The sequence below is a fragment of the Mytilus californianus genome, unplaced genomic scaffold (assembly GCF_021869535.1).
Source record: "Mytilus californianus isolate M0D057914Y unplaced genomic scaffold, xbMytCali1.0.p SCAF_1, whole genome shotgun sequence".
Lineage (NCBI taxonomy): Eukaryota > Metazoa > Mollusca > Bivalvia > Mytilida > Mytilidae > Mytilus > Mytilus californianus.
The window spans coordinates 140,525,710-140,548,827 of record NW_026262581.1 but is presented as its reverse complement, the minus strand read 5'-3'; the positions used below and the strand labels follow the sequence as shown (position 1 = coordinate 140,548,827).

General features: G+C 32.1%; 1 protein-coding gene across 4 annotated transcripts in view; it reads left to right on the top strand.

Moving 5' to 3' along the window:
- LOC127737385 (proteasome adapter and scaffold protein ECM29-like) overlaps positions 1 to 23,118 on the top strand; it is an 89,702-nt gene that overhangs the window by 47,513 nt on the left and 19,071 nt on the right. For all 4 annotated transcript variants that reach the window (XM_052248021.1, XM_052248011.1, XM_052248032.1 and 1 more), the window contains exons 24-32: positions 3,900 to 4,014; positions 8,650 to 8,764; positions 12,335 to 12,403; positions 13,079 to 13,196; positions 13,744 to 13,914; positions 19,981 to 20,060; positions 21,625 to 21,730; positions 22,198 to 22,245; positions 22,864 to 22,985. In XM_052248021.1, the coding sequence (XP_052103981.1) occupies positions 3,900 to 4,014; positions 8,650 to 8,764; positions 12,335 to 12,403; positions 13,079 to 13,196; positions 13,744 to 13,914; positions 19,981 to 20,060; positions 21,625 to 21,730; positions 22,198 to 22,245; positions 22,864 to 22,985 (944 nt within the window). The remainder of the gene's footprint in view (positions 1 to 3,899; positions 4,015 to 8,649; positions 8,765 to 12,334; positions 12,404 to 13,078; positions 13,197 to 13,743; positions 13,915 to 19,980; positions 20,061 to 21,624; positions 21,731 to 22,197; positions 22,246 to 22,863; positions 22,986 to 23,118) is intronic.

The window sequence follows — 23,118 nt, the reverse complement described above, 5'->3', positions numbered from 1 at the left end:
ATTTAGTCTACTGAACAAATCCTTGGTTAGCAGTAATCCACATCTCAGACAGGTAATAAACTAAAATTCCACACTGAAGTGGACAGATATTTAGTCTACTGAACAAATCCTTGGTTATCAGTAATCCACATCTCAGACAGGTAATAAACTAAAATTCCACACTGAAGTGGACAGGTATTCAGTCTACTGAACAAATCCTTGGTTAGCAGTAATCCACATCTCAGACAGGTAATAAACTAAACTGCCACACTGAAGTTGACAGGTATTTAGTCTACTGAACAAATCCTTGGTTAGCAGTAATCCACATCTCGGACAGGTAATAAACTAAACTGCCACACTGAAGTGGACAGGTATTTAGTCTACTGAACAAATCCTTGGTTAGCAGTAATCCACATCTCAGACAGGTAACAAACTAAAATTCCACACTGAAGTTGACAGGTATTTAGTCTACTGAACAAATCCTTGGTTAGCAGTAATCCACATCTCAGACAGGTAACAAACTAAAATTCCACACTGAAGTTGACAGGTATTTAGTCTACTGAACAAATCCTTGGTTAGCAGTAATCCACATCTCAGACAGGTAATAAACTAAACTGCCACACTGAAGTGGACAGGTATTTAGTCTACTGAACAAATCCTTGGTAAGCAGTAATCCACATCTCAGACAGGTAATAAACTAAAATTCCACACTAAAGTGGACAGGTATTTAGTCTACTGAACAAATCCTTGGTTAGCAGTAATCCACATCTCAGACAGGTAATAAACTAAAATTCCACACTAAAGTGGACAGGTATTTAGTCTACTGAACAAATCCTTGGTTAGCAGTAATCCACATCTCAGACAGGTAATAAACTAAAATTCCACACTGAAGTGGACAGGTATTTAGTCTACTGAACAAATACTTGGTTAGCAGTAATCCACATCTCAGACAGGTAATAAACTAAAATTCCACACTGAAGTGGACAGGTATTTAGTCTACTGAACAAATCCTTGGTTAGCAGTAATCCACATCTCAGACAGGTAATAAACTAAAATTCCACACTAAAGTGGACAGGTATTTAGTCTACTGAACAAATACTTGGTTAGCAGTAATCCACATCTCAGACAGGTAATAAACTAAAATTCTACACTGAAGTGGACAGGTATTTAGTCTACTGAACAAATCCTTGGTTAGCAGTAATCCACATCTCAGACAGGTAATAAACTAAAATTCCACACTGAAGTGGACAGGTATTTAGTCTACTGAACAAATCCTTGGTTAGCAGTAATCCACATCTCAGACAGGTAATAAACTAAACTGCCACACTGAAGTGGACAGGTATTCAGTCTACTGAACAAATCCTTGGTTAGCAGTAATCCACATCTCAGACAAGTAATAAACTAAAATTCCACACTGAAGTGGACAGGTATTCAGTCTACTGAACAAATCCTTGGTTAGCATGCAGCGCAGTAATCCACATCTCAGACAGGTAATAAACTAAAATTCCACATTGAAGTGGACAGGTATTCAGTCTACTGAACAAATCCTTGGTTAGCAGTAATCCACATCTTAGACAGGTAACAAACTAAAATTCCACACTGAAGTGGACAGGTATTTAGTCTACTGAACAAATCCTTGGTTAGCAGTAATCCACATCTTAGACAGGTAACAAACTAAAATTCCACACTGAAGTGGACAGGTATTTAGTCTACTGAACAAATCCTTGGTTAGCAGTAATCCACATCTCAGACAGGTAATAAACTAAAATTCCACACTGAAGTGGACAGATATTTAGTCTACTGAACAAATCCTTGGTTATCAGTAATCCACATCTCAGACAGGTAATAAACTAAAATTCCACACTGAAGTGGACAGGTATTTAGTCTACTGAACAAATCCTTGGTTAGCAGTAATCCACATCTCAGACAGGTAATAAACTAAAATTCCACACTGAAGTGGACAGATATTTAGTCTACTGAACAAATCCTTGGTTATCAGTAATCCACATCTCAGACAGGTAATAAACTAAAATTCCACACTGAAGTGGACAGGTATTTAGTCTACTGAACAAATCCTTGGTTAGCAGTAATCCACATCTCAGACAGGTAACAAACTAAAATTCCACACTGAAGTTGACAGGTATTTAGTCTACTGAACAAATCCTTGGTTAGCAGTAATCCACATCTCAGACAGGTAACAAACTAAAATTCCACACTGAAGTTGACAGGTATTTAGTCTACTGAACAAATCCTTGGTTAGCAGTAATCCACATCTCAGACAGGTAATAAACTAAACTGCCACACTGAAGTGGACAGGTATTTAGTCTACTGAACAAATCCTTGGTAAGCAGTAATCCACATCTCAGACAGGTAATAAACTAAAATTCCACACTAAAGTGGACAGGTATTTAGTCTACTGAACAAATCCTTGGTTAGCAGTAATCCACATCTCAGACAGGTAATAAACTAAACTGCCACACTGAAGTGGACAGGTATTTAGTCTACTGAACAAATCCTTGGTTAGCAGTAATCCACATCTCAGACAGGTAATAAACTAAACTGCCACACTGAAGTGGACAGGTATTTAGTCTACTGAACAAATCCTTGGTTAGCAGTAATCCACATCTCAGACAGGTAATAAACTAAACTGCCACACTGAAGTGGACAGGTATTTAGTCTACTGAACAAATCCTTGGTTAGCAGTAATCCACATCTCAGACAGGTAACAAACTAAAATTCCACACTGAAGTGGACAGGTATTTAGTCTACTGAACAAATCCTTGGTTAGCAGTAATCCACATCTCAGACAGGTAATAAACTAAACTGCCACACTGAAGTGGACAGGTATTTAGTCTACTGAACAAATCCTTGGTTAGCAGTAATCCACATCTCAGACAGGTAATAAACTAAACTGCCACACTGAAGTGGACAGGTATTTAGTCTACTGAACAAATCCTTGGTTAGCAGTAATCCACATCTCAGACAGGTAATAAACTAAACTGCCACACTGAAGTGGACAGGTATTTAGTCTACTGAACAAATCCTTGGTTAGCAGTAATCCACATCTCAGACAGGTAACAAACTAAAATTCCACACTGAAGTGGACAGGTATTTAGTCTACTGAACAAATCCTTGGTTAGCAGTAATCCACATCTCAGACAGGTAATAAACTAAACTGCCACACTGAAGTGGACAGGTATTTAGTCTACTGAACAAATCCTTGGTTAGCAGTAATCCACATCTCAGACAGGTAATAAACTAAACTGCCACACTGAAGTGGACAGGTATTTAGTCTACTGAACAAATCCTTGGTTAGCAGTAATCCACATCTCAGACAGGTAATAAACTAAAATTCCACACTAAAACGGACAGGTATTTAGTCTACTGAACAAATCCTTGGTTAGCAGTAATCCACATCTCAGACAGGTAATAAACTAAACTGCCACACTGAAGTGGACAGGTATTTAGTCTACTGAACAAATCCTTGGTTAGCAGTAATCCACATCTCAGACAGGTAATAAACTAAAATTCCACACTGAAGTGGACAGGTATTAAGTCTACTGAACAAATCCTTGGTTAGCAGTAATCCACATCTCAGACAGGTAATAAACTAAAATTCCACACTGAAGTGGACAGGTATTTAGTCTACTTAATAAATTATTTGACAGCATTTTTCAAATTTAACAGCATTCCACAAAAATAAGTCACTCTGACCTATCTTACAGTTCATTGATTCATGTTATGTTTTTAGAATATCATTATTTGAATACAAAGGGACATAAAATTGGTCGCCTTCACAGTTTTAAGCTCAAGTTCACTGGTTCTTTTTATTGCAAGGTTCATGAAGCTAACTGTGGAATAAATTTAATGTTGTAATGATGAATTACCCATGTTTATTTTTGTTGTAACTTGTAATTCAGGCAGCATGTATCTGGTTGTTAGCTCTAACAAAGACATGTGGACCTGATCCAGCTGTACAGAGTAAACTTAGTCAAATACAGGGAGCTTTCATGAGGTTGTTGTCAGAGAATGATGGTAAGTTAGTCTATATCAAGGAGAGGTATTTATATCCATACTTCCTATAGATATTTTAAGGCAGTTAAGCTGCCTTATGCTAGCACCCTAGATTTGTGTTCATCCCAACGAATGCTGAGAAAAAGTGCCATTGTTATTATCTAACAGGCTAATATGTTATTTATAACTAATAAGACACTTTTTTCATACTTTTAATTCTGGAATACAAAAAATATGACCAGAATATCCTTAAATGATCGTCGAACAACATAAAATATTTGAAGTTGCACATAGGAAATAGTGCTCAATAGAAATCCATACGTAGTTCATTATCCCCTGTGCTTTTGGCTAAGATGTCAAAGAACAATTGTATGAAATATTTCATCGCTGAAAATCTCTAATAACAAGTCTTTTACATTTTCCAAATGGCAAAAGGCGCAAAAATATTGTTCATTTAAACCAAATCTCTATTAAAGAGGAAATTATTAGTCTAAGTTGGCGGTAATTTTAACTTACACGAAACCTAAGTTAGTAAGTATTCATTGATTCTAATGATATAAAGCCTGAATAAAAGAAAGTATGTTTAACATGATATTCTTTTTTTTTAAGAAGATTCCAATTATTAAATTGATTTCAATTAAATGCATGACCTTTAAATTCCTTTCTTTTATTACATTATTCCAATTAACACTGACCTTGACAAAGAAAGTTGTTATTTTATGACTAAAAAAAACGGACTTGTCAGATTTACTAAGGGTGTCATAAAATGTTAGACTAACATGTCTAGCGGAGCCATAAATCTTTTTTTTGTGCATTGGGGTCTATTTAGGGGTATTTTGAGGGGCCAAGAGAAGGGAAGGGTTTACTAGAGAATCCTATGGGATTTTATTTTTTTTAAATTTTCCAATGACTATTACTTGAAAACAGTAAGTGATAGACACACATGGTCTTCAGTAATGATAACAGGACAATAAAACAAATTAAATAAAATATAGGGTGAGTCCCTGGGGGTCATCCCAACCCCCTTCAATTTGAAATATGCTTTTATCTTGTAAACGGTCACGATCCCCACCCCTAAACCATATATATACTCAAATCAAATGAAATATAGGGGGAGTCCCTGGGGTCATCCCACCCCCTCCTGTTTGAGAACTTGGAAACGGTCGAGATCCCCACCCCTAAACCATATATATTCTTGTATGGGACAATAAAACAAATCAAGTTAAATTTAGGGGGAGTCCTTTGGGGTCACCCAACATCCTCCTGTTTGAGAACTTGTAAACGGTCGAGATCCTCACCACTACACCATATATATTCTTGTATGGGACAATAAAACAAATCAAATGAAAGATAGGGGAAGTTCATGGGGGTCACCCCAACCCCTTCTTTTTGAAAACTTGTAAACAGTTGAGATCCCCACCCCGAAACCATATAAATTCTTGTATGGGACAATAAACCAATTCAAATGAAATAAAGGGTGAGTCCCCTGGGGATCAATGCCCCCTTTTTGAGAACTTGTAAACAGTCGAGATACCCACCCCTAAACCATATTTATTCCTGTTCGTCATTTCAAGCAGGTTAATTGAATTTACTTATTATTGAAATTATTTTTTGAATTATTTCTGGGCCTATAAAAATTTTCATGTATGGCTCATTTTAAAGAAAACATATAAATCTTTCAAGCAGTGTAAAGCCCAAGAATGTTTGACCAACTGTTATAATCACCTGTCATTTTATTCCAAACTTGATATGGAGTGACATCATGGACTTGGGGTGAAGGTATGGGTCTTTTACATTTACTATGGGCAGATCAATAAGACCTCACCTTTGATCCGTGTAGTAGTAAACATTTGTCTGATTTGTGTCTCATAACTTTTGTACTTTAGAACCCAAACTCAGTGTTCGTTCCAGGGAAGCAAGTCTATTTATACTATAACAAACTCGTACTACATCAACTTGTACCACTAAAATTCAACTGGTACCAACGTTAACTACCAACTAGAACAACTGCAATCATTGCGAACTTGTACCACTGCAGACTCACCATTAAAAATATACATTGATATATGCATTGCTTTTGAAAACCTTGATAAAATATTAATTAATTTGCCTTAATAATAAATTCATTAAATAAACATACATGTACAATATACGAATGTTTAATGTTTGTTCTTTCAAATCTTTAAAAAAAAATGAAGCAACACTGCTACAGTTTTCATAATTATGTTTGCCTTGGTTTTTGGTTAACTGCCTATAGCACTTACAGTGCTTTGATTTATGAGTTATATGACCTTTAGAGATCTTCAAACACTTCAATCAATAATACAGGTACAGCAAAATAAAGGAAGAAACAAATTGTTTTGAGTAAAACAACAATAATCATACATGAAGAATTGAGTTCCGACAGTCTATAAAAGCTAGATTAGTAGAAATTTCATTCATTTTTTCTGGCTTAAGATATTAACAAAAAAAAACCTGTTTTGCCATTTATCTAAGCCTGTATGAAATGCAAATTGTCAGATACTTCCTAAAATTGTTTATTATTTTCTCCAAAGGAAGTGTACATACAGGTTTATGTTTGTTTTTCTGTCCTTCCTTCCTTGTTTTCCTCAATCATTTCCTTTTGTGATACACACCCCCCCCCCCTCCCACCCCCCCAAAAAAAAAAAGAAATAGTAAAATTAAATATGATGTATTGTCCTTTATCTGGGTTTGTAGGTAGTGCATTTATCAGATACTCTTCAAAATTGGTTATTTCTTTCACTTATAATTTTTTTAATCAGATAACTAAAAATATGTTGGTATTGTACACTTCCATGCAATCAAAGATAACACATTAACAATTGTTTCAATGCCTGTTGGATGGAGAGTTGTCTCATTGGCACTCATATCTTCTGATATCTGTTTATTATTTCTGTTGTTGTAGATATAACACATCATATCTTCTGATATCTGTTGATTATTTTTGTTGTTGTAGATATAACACATCATATCTTCTGATATCTGTTTATCATTTTTGTTGTTGTAGATATAACACATCATATCTTCTGATATCTGTTTATTATTTCTGTTGTTGTAGATATTACACATCATATCTTCTGATATCTGTTGATTATTTTTGTTGTTGTAGATATAACACATCATATCTTCTGATATCTGTTTATTATTTCTGTTGTTGTAGATATAACACATCATATCTTCTGATATCTGTTTATTATTTCTGTTGTTGTAGATATAACACATCATATCTTCTGATATCTGTTTATTATTTCTGTTGTTGTAGATATAACACATCATATCTTCTGATATCTGTTGATTATTTTTGTTGTTGTAGATATAACACATCATATCTTCTGATATCTGTTTATTATTTCTGTTGTTGTAGATATAACACATCATATCTTCTGATATCTGTTTAGTATTTCTGTTGTTGTAGATATAACACATCATATCTTCTGATATCTGTTTATTATTTCTGTTGTTGTAGATATAACACATCATATCTTCTGATATCTGTTTATTATTTCTGTTGTTGTAGATATAACACATCATATCTTCTGATATCTGTTTATTATTTTGTTGTAGATATAACACATCATATCTTCTGATATCTGTTTATTATTTCTGTTGTTGTAGATATAACACATCATATCTTCTGATATCTGTTTATTATTTCTGTTGTTGTAGATATAACACATCATATCTTCTGATATCTGTTTATTATTTCTGTTGTTGTAGATATAACACATCATATCTTCTGATATCTGTTTATCATTTCTGTTGTTGTAGATATAACACATCATATCTTCTTATATCTGTTTATTATTTCTGTTGTTGTAGATATAACACATCATATCTTCTTACATCTGTTTATTATTTCTGTTGTTGTAGATATAACACATCATATCTTCTTACATCTGTTTATTATTTCTGTTGTTGTAGATATAACACATCATATCTTCTGATATCTGTTTATTATTTCTGTTGTTGTAGATATAACACATCATATCTTCTTATATCTGTTTATTATTTCTGTTGTTGTAGATATAACACATCATATCTTCTGATATCTGTTTATTATTTCTGTTGTTGTAGATATAACACATCATATCTTCTGATATCTGTTTATTATTTCTGTTGTTGTAGATATAACACATCATATCTTCTGATATCTGTTTATTATTTCTGTTGTTGTAGATATAACACATCATATCTTCTGATATCTGTTTATTATTTCTGTTGTTGTAGATATAACACATCATATCTTCTGATATCTGTTTATTATTTCTGTTGTTGTAGATATAACACATCATATCTTCTGATATCTGTTTATCATTTCTGTTGTTGTAGATATAACACATCATATCTTCTTACATCTGTTTATTATTTCTGTTGTTGTAGATATAACACATCATATCTTCTTACATCTGTTTATTATTTCTGTTGTTGTAGATATAACACATCATATCTTCTTACATCTGTTTATTATTTCTGTTGTTGTAGATATAACACATCATATCTTCTGATATCTGTTTATTATTTCTGTTGTTGTAGATACAACACATCATATCTTCTGATATCTGTGTATTATTTCTGTTGTTGTAGATATAACACATCATATCTTCTGATATCTGTGTATTATTTCTGTTGTTGTAGATATAACACAAGACATAGCATCTAAGGGACTAGGACTGGTGTATGATATATGTACTCCTGAACAGAAAGACTCATTAGTATCTGAGTTAGTAGATACACTCATGACTGGCAAAAGGTATGTGTAATAAAGGTTCTACTGTTCTATCTGAGTTAGTAGATACACTCATGACTGGCAAAAGGTATGTGTAATAAAGGTTCTACTGTTCTATCTGAGTTAGTAGATACACTCATGACTGGCAAAAGGTATGTGTAATAAAGGTTCTACTGTTCTATCTGAGTTAGTAGATACACTCATGACCGGCAAAAGGTATGTGTAATAAAGGTTATACTGTTCTATCTGAGTTAGTAGATACACTCATGACTGGCAAAAGGTATGTGTAATAAAGGTTCTACTGTTCTATCTGAGTTAGTAGATACACTCATGACTGGCAAAAGGTATGTGTAATAAAGGTTCTACTGTTCTATCTGAGTTAGTAGATACACTCCTGACTGGTAAAAGGTTTGTGTAATAAAGATTCTACTGTTCTATCTGAGTTAGTAGATACACTCATGACTGGCAAAAGGTATGTGTAATAAAGGTTATACTGTTCTATCTGAGTTAGTAGATACATTCATGACTGGTAAAAGGTATGTGTAATAAAGGTTCTACTGTTCTATCTGAGTTAGTAGATACACTCCTGACTGGCAAAAGGTATGCGTAAAAAAGGTTCTACTGTTCTATCTGAGTTAGTAGATACACTCATGACTGGCAAAAGGTATGTGTAACAAAGGTTCTACTGTTCTATCTGAGTTAGTAGATACGCTCATGACCGGCAAAAGGTATGTGTAACAAAGGTTCTACTGTTCTATCTGAGCTAGTAGATACACTCATGACTGGCAAAAGGTATGTGTAATAAAGGTTCTACTGTTCTATTTGAGTTATTAGATACACTCATAACTGGCAAAAGGTATTTGTAACAAAGGTTTTACTGTTCTATCTGAGTACATAGACATATTCATGGCAAAAGGTATGTGTAACAAAGGTTCTACTGTTCTGTCTGAGTTCATAGACATTCTCATGGTAAATGGTATGTGTTATGATCTTTCTACCATTCTACCTGAGTACATGACATTCACCTCAAAAGGTGACAGGCAAAATGTATGTGTAACTAAGATTCTACAGTTCTATCTGAGTACATAGACATACTCATGGCAAAATGTATGTGTTACTAAGATTCTAGTTATATCTGAGTACATAGACATACTCATGGCAAAATGTATGTGTAACTAAGATTCTACTGTTCTATCTGAGTACATAGACATACTCATGGCAAAATGTATGTGTAACTAAGATTCTACAGTTCTATCTGAGTACATAGACATACTCATGGTAAAATGTATGTGTAACTAAGATTCTACTGTTCTATCTGAGTACATGGACATACTCATGGCAAAATGTATGTGTTATGATTGTTCTACCATTTTTATCTTTGTACATAGTCATATTTATGTCTGGCAAAAGGTATGTTTGTTATTTAAATATGGTTTAACTGTAGTATCTTGAATATGCACTCATAAGGAATAAAAAGATATGATAGTATTGTCAATGAGACAACTGTCCACCGAAGTTCAAAGGATAAGGCCAACTAAAATATGAATAAGTAGATTTTCATTCAGATTTTTTTTAAATGGGGTTGGGGAGAGGATTTAGGTATGAATATCTGCCGTAAACTCTTTTTTTGTGCAAAATTACTCTTTCAACAACTCAGGGCTTCCCAAAAATATTTGAGCCAGCGGGACATTTTATGCCTTATCCCTATTTTGATCCTTGAAGACTATATAACTTAAGGCATTTATGGTAATCAGTTGTCTATCCCAATGATTGAAATTTAGAAAAAAATGATATTAAACTTTACTTTGATATAAATTCGATGTTCTGACGTAAACTGTTAAATTGACAGTACACCAGTCTTTATTTGTGCAAAATAACGTAAAATTTCCAACCTTCGCACATTGTACTAGTTCGAACAACTTGGTTCTGATGATTTTTCATTTAAAACCTTTTTAAATCTTTCATCAAATCATATTTATAAACGTATTTCTGATAATTTTAATCTTTTTGACTAAATTAATAAGATGATACTGTTGAAATGTAAGAAAATAACTTCGATTACACCGATCAATAGATATAAGAAGAATGTGGTATGAGTGCCAATGAGACAACTCTCCATCCAAGTCAAAATTTATAAAAGTAGACCATTATAGGTCACAGTACGGTCTTCAATACGGAGCCTTGGCTCACACCGAACAGTAAGCTATAAAGGGCCCCAAAAATTACTAGTGTAAAACCATTCAAACGGGAAAACCAACGGTCTAATCTATATAAAAAACGAGAAACGAGAAACACTTATGAACCACATCAACAAACGACAACTACTGAACATCAGATTCCTGACTTAGGAAAGGTGCAAACAAATGCAGTGGGTTTAAATGTTTTAATGGTACCAAACCTTCACCCTTTTTCTGAAACAATAATGTAACATCACAACATAGAAAGACACACTATAAAATATCAACTGAAATAACTTAACTCAATAAAAGGACATATTAACACCATTGAACATACACTGAAGAAATAAATTTGACCTATGATACAATGTAAATACAAAATAAATAAACTAAGGGAAGAATAATAAAAGAAACATGTTATATCGGTATGCAATGTTAAACAATTTCAATGTCCGTTACAAAATTGTTTACTGAACAGGTAAATTTCAGCTGTCCCACAACTAATTAGCCTTGATTAAAATGAGAAGGTATTAAAGTAGGGGTTGTTTTGATGGTACTTAATTATCATGTCACTTTTATGACCGGAAATGTATGGCTGCTTAAATCAAAGGGTTGTGTCAAAAAGATCACGAATTATTTTAAAATGACCGTCTCTTTAAGAAGGCTTTGAAAACTAAAAGTAGATGTCCGTTTCATGCTTTCCCCAGGCAGACAATGTCCTGTAAGTTTATAATTGTCCCAAATATATGATCATTTTGGAAGCCTTGCAACAACTTGAATTGTTTTGAAAAACACACTTTCCTATAAAAAAACTAAAAACTTTTAAAAAAGAAGTGATAACAGCATCCATTGACAATAACTGGATTTAATATGACCGGGGTAAACATGTTTGTCAGAGATCAACCCGCCCCCTTATCTGGGACAATGGTGTAACGGTACAACAATAGAAAGCATGGTATGATGATGTTAACAATTATATGTCACCATATAACCATCTGATCAAATCTCATACCATATAGTCATCTGATCAAATCTCATACCATATAGTGATCAAATCTCATACCATATAGTGATCAAATCTCATACCATATAGTCATCAAATCTCATACCATATAGTCATCAAATCTCATACCATATAGTCATCAAATCTCATACCATATAGTCATCAAATCTCATACCATATAGTCATCTATTAAAGGCACAGGCTTTACAAAATGTGAAAAAATTCAAAAGAGATTTCACCGGTGTATCAGATTAAGTGGGAAAAGATATTGTTAAAGGCTGTAAAATATGAAACCATTTGTATTGACGATATTTATAATTTGATTACAGGGTAAAGCATGACTTTAAAGGAGATACTACAGTGGCTGTAAAATGTGAAGCCATTATATATTGACCATTTATAATTTGATTACAGGGCCAAGCATGACTTTAAAGGAGATACTACAGTATTCGAGGAAGGTTCACTAGGAAAATCTCCAGATGGGTAAATTTATATTCTTTTTAAGACTGAAGAGTTTGTTTTCAAATTTAAACCTTTTTTGAATGGTTCAAAATTAAAAACCAAGAACTTTAAATTAAACTGATACATTGTAGCATTATATGTATGAAACATTTACAGAAATAACAATGAACTGTCTGAAAGATAAACAAAATCACAATAATAAATGCATAGAAAAATTTCTGAATTACAATAAAAAAGAGATGTGAGGATTATGTCAAAGAGGCAGCAACTGAACAACACCAATAACATCTAGAGAGCTAAATACAGTCTTCAACAATAGACAGGTGTCTATTCAATATATCAAAATGTATATCATTCAGTCTATATAAGTTGTGGAGAAATTAAACCGAGACTATTTAAAATTTTCCATTAACACCAAATCCTCCAATTTAACTATAAGTAATGACATGGGACAGGAAATTGAACACGTGACTGAGTTAAACTAGTTTATGATTTGTCAGTAAAGGCATGGACGGACCTTCATGTTTTAAACACCAGTAATGTTGTGTCTTATTTATATTATGTTAAAGAAGGAAGTAATGTTGTGTCTTATTTATATTATGTTAAAGAAGGAAGTTTTACACCCTGTAAAGAGTTATCTCCCATTATGTAGTAAAGAGTTATCTCCCATTACATATGTACCTATTTCTGTTTTAGTGGAAGTCTATCAACCTACAAGGAGTTATGTGCCATTGCTAATGATCTCAACCAACCAGATCTTATTTATAAATTTATGCATCTGGCAAACCATAATGCCATGTGGAATTCAAGAAAGGTAACTCCACCATTTTCTAAAAGGATCAGAACATTGTATCTGTTAAAAATAAGGAAATTTGGTATGTTGCATGGATGTGCTGTTATCGATTTGAATTTTCAATGATATTTTGATGTTGATTTCAAATATAAAAGGATGTATATGTTCATTTAAGGTAAACATAAAATAGTTTATAAAATGAAAAATATTTAGAAATGCATACTTGAATTCCTAGGTAATAAGATGTATTGTATTGTATACCAGATACTTACATAGGATCATGAGATCTAAACGTCTCATATCCCTTTTACATCAAATGTTAACTATACTCATCCCTCAATTAATCTATCAGCTGTCATTGGCATATTCAAGTTCTTTCTTGTCATAATGATGATACTCAAGTCTCTAAATTTTACTGTTGATTTATTTGTACAATATTTTCTTCTTTTAAACGTTTTATACTAAATGAGTGTTGGGTTTACTTTGCACAACAATGTGGAATTTCTTATTCAAAATTAAGTTGGTAATGAAATTTCTTGATTCATATTTTCCATAATTTCTGTTTTAGGGTGCTGCTTTTGGATTCTCAACAATTGCATCACAGGCAGGGGAGCAATTGAGACCTTATTTAGCACAAATAGTACCCAGACTATACAGGTACCAGTTTGATCCAAACCCAAAGATTCAACAGGCTATGAGTAGTATATGGAATGCATTGATACAGGATAATAAAGATGCTGTAAGTTATCTCCCTTTTTTATATAGTTGGTATGCATTGATACAGGATAATAAAGATGCTTTAAGTTATCTCCCTTTAGTATATGGAATGCATTGATACAGGATAATAAAGATTCTGTGAGTTATCTCCCTTTTCTATATAGTAGTATATGGAATGCATTGATACAGGATAATAAAGATTCTGTGAGTTATCTCCCTTTTCTATAGAGTAGTATATGGAATGCATTGATACAGCATAATAAAGATTCTGTGAGTTATCTCCCTTTTCTATATAGTATTATGTGGAATGCATTGATACAGGATAATAAAGATTCTGTGAGTTATCTCCCTTTTCTATATAGTATTATATGGAATGCATTGATACAGGATAATAAAGATGCTGGAATTAAAGGGGCACTAGCTAAGAGATACTTAAAAAATTTAAATTCTTATTTTTTTTTTGTTCAATCAATAACAGTGATTTTTCTAGCGCTCGTCATTTTCGTCATTTACGAAACGTTTTTCAAAATGACGAAAGTTTTCCAAATCAATTTCGTCACTTAAATTTGGAAAGAGTAAAAATATTTTCGCATGAAAATACTATAATTCTACCTGTCTTATTGTTTCTGACAAGTTTATGACCCTCAGCTAATTAACATTTCCAACAGGTGTTATAAGTTGTGATTACAGATAATCCGCTTATCACCATGGGATGGGTCACTAATCTGTTAATTATTTATCAACCTCATAATTGATCATCATAATTATTTTCCCCAGTAAAATCAGTCAGTCGCCATTTCAATTTCAATATTTATCAAATGAGCACAATTTGCAGTTCGTTTGTCGTAGTTTTGTCATTTGAGTTTTCCCTCGGACAGTTCCCATTTTAATTTCAATATTTCACAAACGATCACAATTTGCAGTTCGCTTGTCGTAGTTTCGTCAAATGAACGTATTTTCGTCATATTTGATATAACTTTTAATCAAAAACTTTCGACAATTTCGATTAAAAAGATAGAATTTTATTCATAACAATCAGAAATGTTTTCACGAGTCAAGCAGGTGCTTCCTTTACGATGAACTGCGCATGCGCGAAAGTATTCTTATGACACTAAAACTTAAAGTACGAAATAATTAAGTATCAAACTAAACGAGAGAGACAAATATAGTTCTTATTAAGTAAATTTAATTAAAAAAAATGATTATTTCCTGCCTTTTTAAAACAACAAACCAATCCGTAGATGAATCCGGATTCGTTCTGAATTTATTATCCACTTGTCACTTCCCGTTTTGATTTCATTTGGAAATCGAGAGTAAACGTGATCTATTCATGATAAATTTACAATTTAAAGTCATTCGAATTATTCCAATAAGGATTTATACAAATCCTTGGCTCCAACTTTATAGAATTAATTCTAAATATCGCTTTAAAACGTTTTTAAGGATAATGAGTATGAATAATGCAGTGAAATAGTCCTTACAAGTTCATTTATGCTATGATTCCTGGTTTTAAAAAAAATGGATCACATTTTTTGCTGATTAGGAATGTACCCTGAAACTAACTGAAGTGAAATTGTGAATTAGATTTCTAGATCTTATATCATAATCTTCGTATTAAAGTGCCACATCAGTCAAATCATGCAGTAACTGCCTAGTATGCCTAAGTCCTATAAAGTCTGACAAAGATGTATAAATAGTAATATACATCCTAGTCTTTCCTAGACCTAGGTCCCTTGCTGCTAACCAAAATAAGGTTGATTTTCATCCCGCGCAAAAGTGACTAAAGCCCTTAAAATCCTAGCTTAAACCCTGAATAATGAAAGTGAAATAGTGAAATAATAATTCACTTTTAGCAGCCAGTATGGTTCAACTTTGTCAAAATAAACTAAGAAACATTGATGCTGAATTATTCACTTGCAAGTGAAGAATTAGACCTCATTGAATCTGTATTCAAGTTAACCCCTAAGCTAGAGATGGATTACACATGATTGATGCATGTTCGCTTATCAAAAGAAAAGAATGTCAACATTGAAAGTGAAACAAAGGTAAATCATTTGATTGACTGATTCGATCCACCAAAAAATTCATTCTTATACAGGTAAAATTGAAAAATTAATTTATTTTTTAACATAAAACATGAAATCAAACAGACGTAGAAAAATCCATTTGCATGAGATCCATGTCTATATGTTTATATCGTGTTAATTATGTGATGGTCGTTAGTTTTCGGGGTAATCTCGATAGTTAACTAGATGGCGTCTAGACTAAAATACACAAGAAATTCTGATATATATTATCTAGTATATGCACTGATAACTGTTTATTTAAGACTTATTATTATTTGGATATGTGTTTTATTATGTTATAAATCAGATATGAGAGTTTGAGTTAAATCGGTGAATATGATTTTGACAGCTAGTGCCCCTTTTAATGATAAATAGTATTCTGGCAAAGTTTTAAAAATAAATAAGATTTATTTTAAACTGGCCAGAATTTTTCGACTAACAGAATAGCTTAAAACCATTTATATACATTCAGGCTACAAAATGTACCATGACATTTCAGATTTACTTCAGAATATGTTTCTTCTACACATTTTAATATTCCTTATGGGAACATGTGCAGAAACACACAATAACATATGCCAACCCATTTTTGAGGGTACCCCAAAATTGGTCAAATTCAATATATGATAAACATAAAATGCAATGGCAGGTCATAATCTTAACAACGAAATGACGATTTAAGGTGCCAAGAATTAAGAAAATCGCTTAAACTAGCTGGACAGCTGACTTCACAGCAAAATTTTGAATAAAAATAGATATTTAACTATTATATTTACAGATCTTCTTTATTTTTTTTCTTTTGCAGAATCTATGATAGATTTAGAGAAACTCTTAACAACAAAAAATTGCATCAAAGTTAAACACGCTTATAAGTCAGCATGACTGAAAACCGTTTTTTCTTAAATTTACAGAAACTTTAATAGAAAGAGTAAAAATTTGAAATGGCATGTTTAAACACTAATTACTATACATTAAAGAGTAAAATAATCATTGACGAAAAATTCCAGGTGAGTGATTCAGGTTCTTTAAAGCCTCTTATTCAATAAAATCTGTAAATGTTTTAAAACTTTTAGTTCAAGTACACAAACAATGTGTAAAAAAGTGTTTATTTGTTTAGGTTGGTTGAGCTTATAATTATGTTGTGGTGTTGTTTTACATTCATTGGAAAAATACAAAGGAAATAGGTTATCCATTTTACAGATAATGAAATGAACACCTACTGGTAATATTTGTTTCAAAATCATTAAGGACAGGATTGTCAATTCTAGTTGGTAAGAAAAAAAATCTAGAATTTAAACGCAAAACACAAACCTGTGCTTCTGAGATTACCCGACTGGCCGACATCTCCTGTATATTGAGGTACAAATGAAGAAGATCAGATAGTCTATTGCATTGAGTTACATTAATATCAGAAGCATGTAGTCTGTATTAGGTATATGTGTTGAAACGCTAATATAGCACTCAATTACACATTAGAAATTCAAATTGGTATATTTTTATTTTTGCATTGACACATATTTTTATGTTTAGTAAATATATTGTCTGAAATTACATTTTTAAAAACTATGTAAAATAAAGAACTAATTATTATTTTTAAATTAAGATTTTCAGTAAACATAATATTTGTAATTTATATTAATATAAAAATTAAGGAAACAGGAGCAGTAACTCTTTTCATATTCAATAAATGCATAACTTAGTGTTACCAGAAGTCCAATACTGGGTGAAGTTAGCAAGCAGTGCTATATAGACCTGTCAACTGACTTGATTTTTTTGGGTCTCACCTATGAATTTTAGAACTTGCTCAAGATTTTTGAATACCCAACTAGGTCATAAAATAAACTGGGATTTTCAGCATATGACTCGTATTCACAGTTATTCTAGTGACATTAGACCTTCAATGTTTAAAATGCTAGATTTTCATCTGAAAAATAGCATATTCAAAATTCTTCCTGGATCGGAAGTTCAATAATTTGCTCTTAATTATATTTTTCAGCTATCGAAACATTATTTTTACACTCCTTTGATTAAAAGGTTACAATTTGCTAGTAAATTGTGCTTCAGAAAGGTTGAAGCCAGTAAAGCTTGACATACGATGCAGTCTGGTAAATCCGCCCACATAAGGCTTTGATCGTATGTATTTCTGCTTAATTATATACAAATTGTATCAAATTTCATATAAATCGATTCACTGACAAATGAACTTTGAGTAGTTTATCTCATTTCCCCAAAAAATATCTGAAATAAATTTCAAAATCAACAAAACAAGTGGGTCATCCATGTTTTTATCGGAAATGTGTTTGTCCGGTAAATCCGCCCACGCACAGTAAATATGTATGGCGGGCCAGTTTATCACAAATTTATGCAAGGAAAGGGTGATCTATTTATTAATTGACCACTTATAAAGATATTCGACATAATCCAAAAAAAAAATTTCAGTAAAATGAATTTTATACGCAATAATATGATTATCGTTAGCTTTAGGAACTGTATTATATATATCACTAGATATTTTCATAATAAATGATTTTTTCTTTAAAATTTGACATGCAGTGATGATAAGTACAGTTCCTATGAATAAAAAAGCAGACTAAATATTCACGGAAGTGACAATTACGAAAGTAAATGGTAGTGGGCAGGTTTACCAGACGGGCGGAATTACCGGACACTACTGTACCTCCCATTATTGGTATATAGTTATTCCAGATAACTCCTACAGTTTGAATCCTAGGATGTTTTCACTTTGCTAGCTGTTTGAACATATAGTGAAGGTGTGCATGTGGTCAGGGTTATGATTTTTATCAGTATTTGCTCTTTTGGGATATAGTTGAACTTTGTCATTTTTTAAAAATTTTCTTGCATAAGAGATGCATAGCATTTCTGGATAACTCCTCCTACAGTTTGATTGCTAGGAGGTTTTAATTTGCTTGCTGTTTGTACATATAGTGAAGGTGTGCATGTGGTCAGTGTTTTGATTTTTATCAATGTTTGCTCTTTTGGGAGATAGTTGAACTTTGTCATTTTTGGAGTATATAATTGCATATAAGAGGTGCATGGCATTCCCGGATAACTCCTCCTACTGTGAACCATAGACCTATGTGCTCCCATGCTCAACTTTGTGTATTTTCAAATAACACTTAACATTAGCTGTGGCATCATTTGTATCTCCCAGACAATATCTCAAAGAAAGACCTACATTGAATTTGTTATCATACAGTTTCTTCTTAGTGGAAAGTGGGGGCATCACTTTGTGTAGTTTTTTCTGTCTTTCTTTTCAATAAGTTTTCTATGTTTTATTTTTTGTTTACTATTATGCAAATCATTTTAAAAAAGATCAAAGACGAAAATTCTGAACACATAAGCATACAAATGTTGAACATTGAAAATAAAATGTGAAGGTATTAAGTCTCAAGACGAATCTTAAACCTCATACAGAATTGGCTCTAAAGATACAGATTGATGACATTATAAAAATAGTTAATTAGAATTAGACTATTTACCGGGTTTGTAATACTGTAAATTCAGAAATTATTGCGTGCATTTTTTATTGCAATTTTGTCATTTTAGACTTGAATGCAATTTTAATTTTTGGGATATTTAGAATATCCTGTTTAATTCATATAGAAAATTTCAAAATGCGAGTTTATATTATTGCGAATTTAACCCTTTCGTATTTTTTGCAATAATAAAAAGCATGGCAATAATATCTGAATTAACAGTAACATGAGCAACAAGATGGGTGCCACATGTGGAGCAGGATCTGCTTACCCTTCCGGAGCACCAGAGATCACCCCCAGCTTTTGGTGGGGTTCGTGTTGCTTAGTCTTTAGTTTTCTATGTTGTGTTTTGTGTACTATTATTTGTCTGTTTGTATTTTTCTTTTTTAACCATGGTGTTGTCAGTTTATTTTCGAGTTTGAATGCCCCTCTGGTATCTTTCGCCCCTCTTTTATAATTGTTCACAGTATCTGGCTGCCGCCACTTGTATTGATTTAACATGACAATTCATTTTATGTTTCACAGGTTGACAAGTTTATAAGCCAGATACTATATGATCTCAACAAAAATTTAACCAGTACACAATGGAGAATCAGAGAATCAAGGTACAGTAAATTTTTAAACACTTTGAAAACTTTTGCATTTGTAGTTCCAGAGTTACACTACTTTGAATATCAGATTAGAGAAAAACTTAAAATATTTTAATCACCAAATGTGCACAAATGTAATGCACCCATATAGATTTCCTTTAAAATCTATGAATCTTAATTCCCCTATGGATCAGATGGTAATGATTTATTTATTAGTAAGTTTAATATTATTTTGTTACGATTTTAGTTGTTTGGCAGTTAATGATTTATTGAGAGGACGTGCATTAGATGATGTATAATATTATTTTGTTACGATTTTAGTTGTTTGGCAGTAAATGATTTATTGAGAGGACGTCCATTAGATGATGTATAATATTATTTTGTTACGATTTTAGTTGTTTGGCAGTAAATGATTTATTGAGAGGACGTCCATTAGATGATGTATAATATTATTTTGTAACGATTTTAGTTGTTTGGCAGTAAATGATTTATTGAGAGGACGTCCATTAGATGATGTATAATATTATTTTGTTACGATTTTAGTTGTTTGGCAGTAAATGATTTATTGAGAGGACGTGCATTAGATGATGTATAATATTATTTTGTTACGATTTTAGTTGTTTGGCAGTAAATGATTTATTGAGAGGACGTCCATTAGATGATGTATAATATTATTTTGTTACGATTTTAGTTGTTTGGCAGTTAATGATTTATTGTGAGGACGTCCATTAGATGATGTATAATATTATTTTGTTACGATTTTAGTTGTTTGGCAGTAAATGATTTATTGAGAGGACGTCCATTAGATGATGTATAATATTATTTTGTAACGATTTTAGTTGTTTGGCAGTAAATGATTTATTGAGAGGACGTCCATTAGATGATGTATAATATTATTTTGTTACGATTTTAGTTGTTTGGCAGTAAATGATTTATTGAGAGGACGTGCATTAGATGATGTATAATATTATTTTGTTACGATTTTAGTTGTTTGGCAGTAAATGATTTATTGAGAGGACGTCCATTAGATGATGTATAATATTATTTTGTTACGATTTTAGTTGTTTGGCAGTTAATGATTTATTGTGAGGACGTCCATTAGATGATGTATAATATTATTTTGTTACGATTTTAGTTGTTTGGCAGTAAATGATTTATTGAGAGGACGTCCATTAGATGATGTATAATATTATTTTGTTACGATTTTAGTTGTTTGGCAGTAAATGATTTATTGAGAGGACGTCCATTAGATGATGTATAATATTATTTTGTTACGATTTTAGTTGTTTGGCAGTAAATGATTTATTGAGAGGACGTCCATTAGATGATGTATAATATTATTTTGTTACGATTTTAGTTGTTTGGCAGTAAATGATTTATTGAGAGGACGTCCATTAGATGATGTATAATATTATTTTGTTACGATTTTAGTTGTTTGGCAGTAAATGATTTATTGAGAGGACGTCCATTAGATGATGTATAATATTATTTTGTTACGATTTTAGTTGTTTGGCAGTAAATGATTTATTGAGAGGACGTGCATTAGATGATGTATAATATTATTTTGTTACGATTTTAGTTGTTTGGCAGTAAATGATTTATTGAGAGGACGTGCATTAGATGATGTTGTTGATCAACTTCCAGAATTATGGGAGAATTGTCTGAGGGTCAGAGATGATATTAAGGTTAGTTATATTACTAGGGGGAGGGGGTATAAGTACCTTGACTTCCCATGAGGATTTTGCATGGTCAGAACTGAGATAGGGGGGTGAGGTTTAGTTTAACAGCAATTAAATAGATATGAAGTTTCCATATTTGAGATTTTTTTTTATGAATATTACACATTTATTCTGTACAAACACATGACACTGGTATAAATGCAACTGAGACAGTCACCTAACAAAGATCAATGGGAAAGGTATTGTTCTCTTTGTCAACATCATTACACATAAAGTACTATATAAGTTGGGGTTTTCCAAGAAATCAATGCCTAGGGTCCAGATGTCTACCTTGTTGTCTGGCATTATAAATTTAACTTGAAATGATTTTACTATTTGTTTACACCTAAAACAATGTGTATGCATATATTGACTTTATGTTTGGTCCTTCAGTATTTCATCACATTTAAAAAAAAAAGTGTTTTAAATTTCAGGAATCAGTAAGAAATGCAGCAGACTTGGCTTGTAGGTCTCTCAGTAGGGTGAGTACTGGGTCATTTAAATATTAAATAAGACAAAATCGTCATTTCTCTTGTTCTGTACTGTTTGATATATCTAAATTCAGTATTGTTATATTTTTATTGTGAAATCAATATGGTTTGATTGTTAAGTTAACATTTATCAGAAAACACTGGGTATCAAATTTTTTAACTGATATTTTTTTTTCAAATTTTATCCCAATCTTATGAAATGTACATTACTATATAAAATCAAGATTGCTACAGTGAATTATGTTTTGTCCTGTGATGTTTTTGAAAGAATTAAAGAATAGAATATAAATTGATCTGACCAGGTACCAGGGAAAATAAATCCCATGTTGATTTGTTTTAACGACCAGTTTTACGGCACTAGCATTTTATGTTATGAACATGCAAGACAAAATGAATTCATCAATGTAAAAATGATTATATTAGAATAAGTAGTCTTGTTGTTATAGGACATTTTCTCTTTTTAAGAGACATTTCATACAAGAAATGAATTGGGCTTTTTCTTTATCTTTTCATTTTACATTTAATGGGAACAATAAGTTTTTAAAGCATTAAACAAATGTTTCTTTTTTGGAAGTAAATTGCCAACACTAATTTTTATTTTTCATACAGGCTTCCATTAAAATCTGTGATATTAACTATGGAAAACTTGGAGAGAAAGCCACAAGATTAGTTATGCCTTGTTTGTTAAAACATAGTCTACAAAGCAGTGTGTCTGAAGTCAGAGCCATAGGGTAGGTACTCTAATAATACAAGATATTTTATTAACTCATTTACAGTTACTAGATGTTTTAAAATTTTTTTTGAGGGTGGGGGGGGGGGGGGGTGTTGGATATGTGAAATTGAGCAACACTTGAATACTTGTAA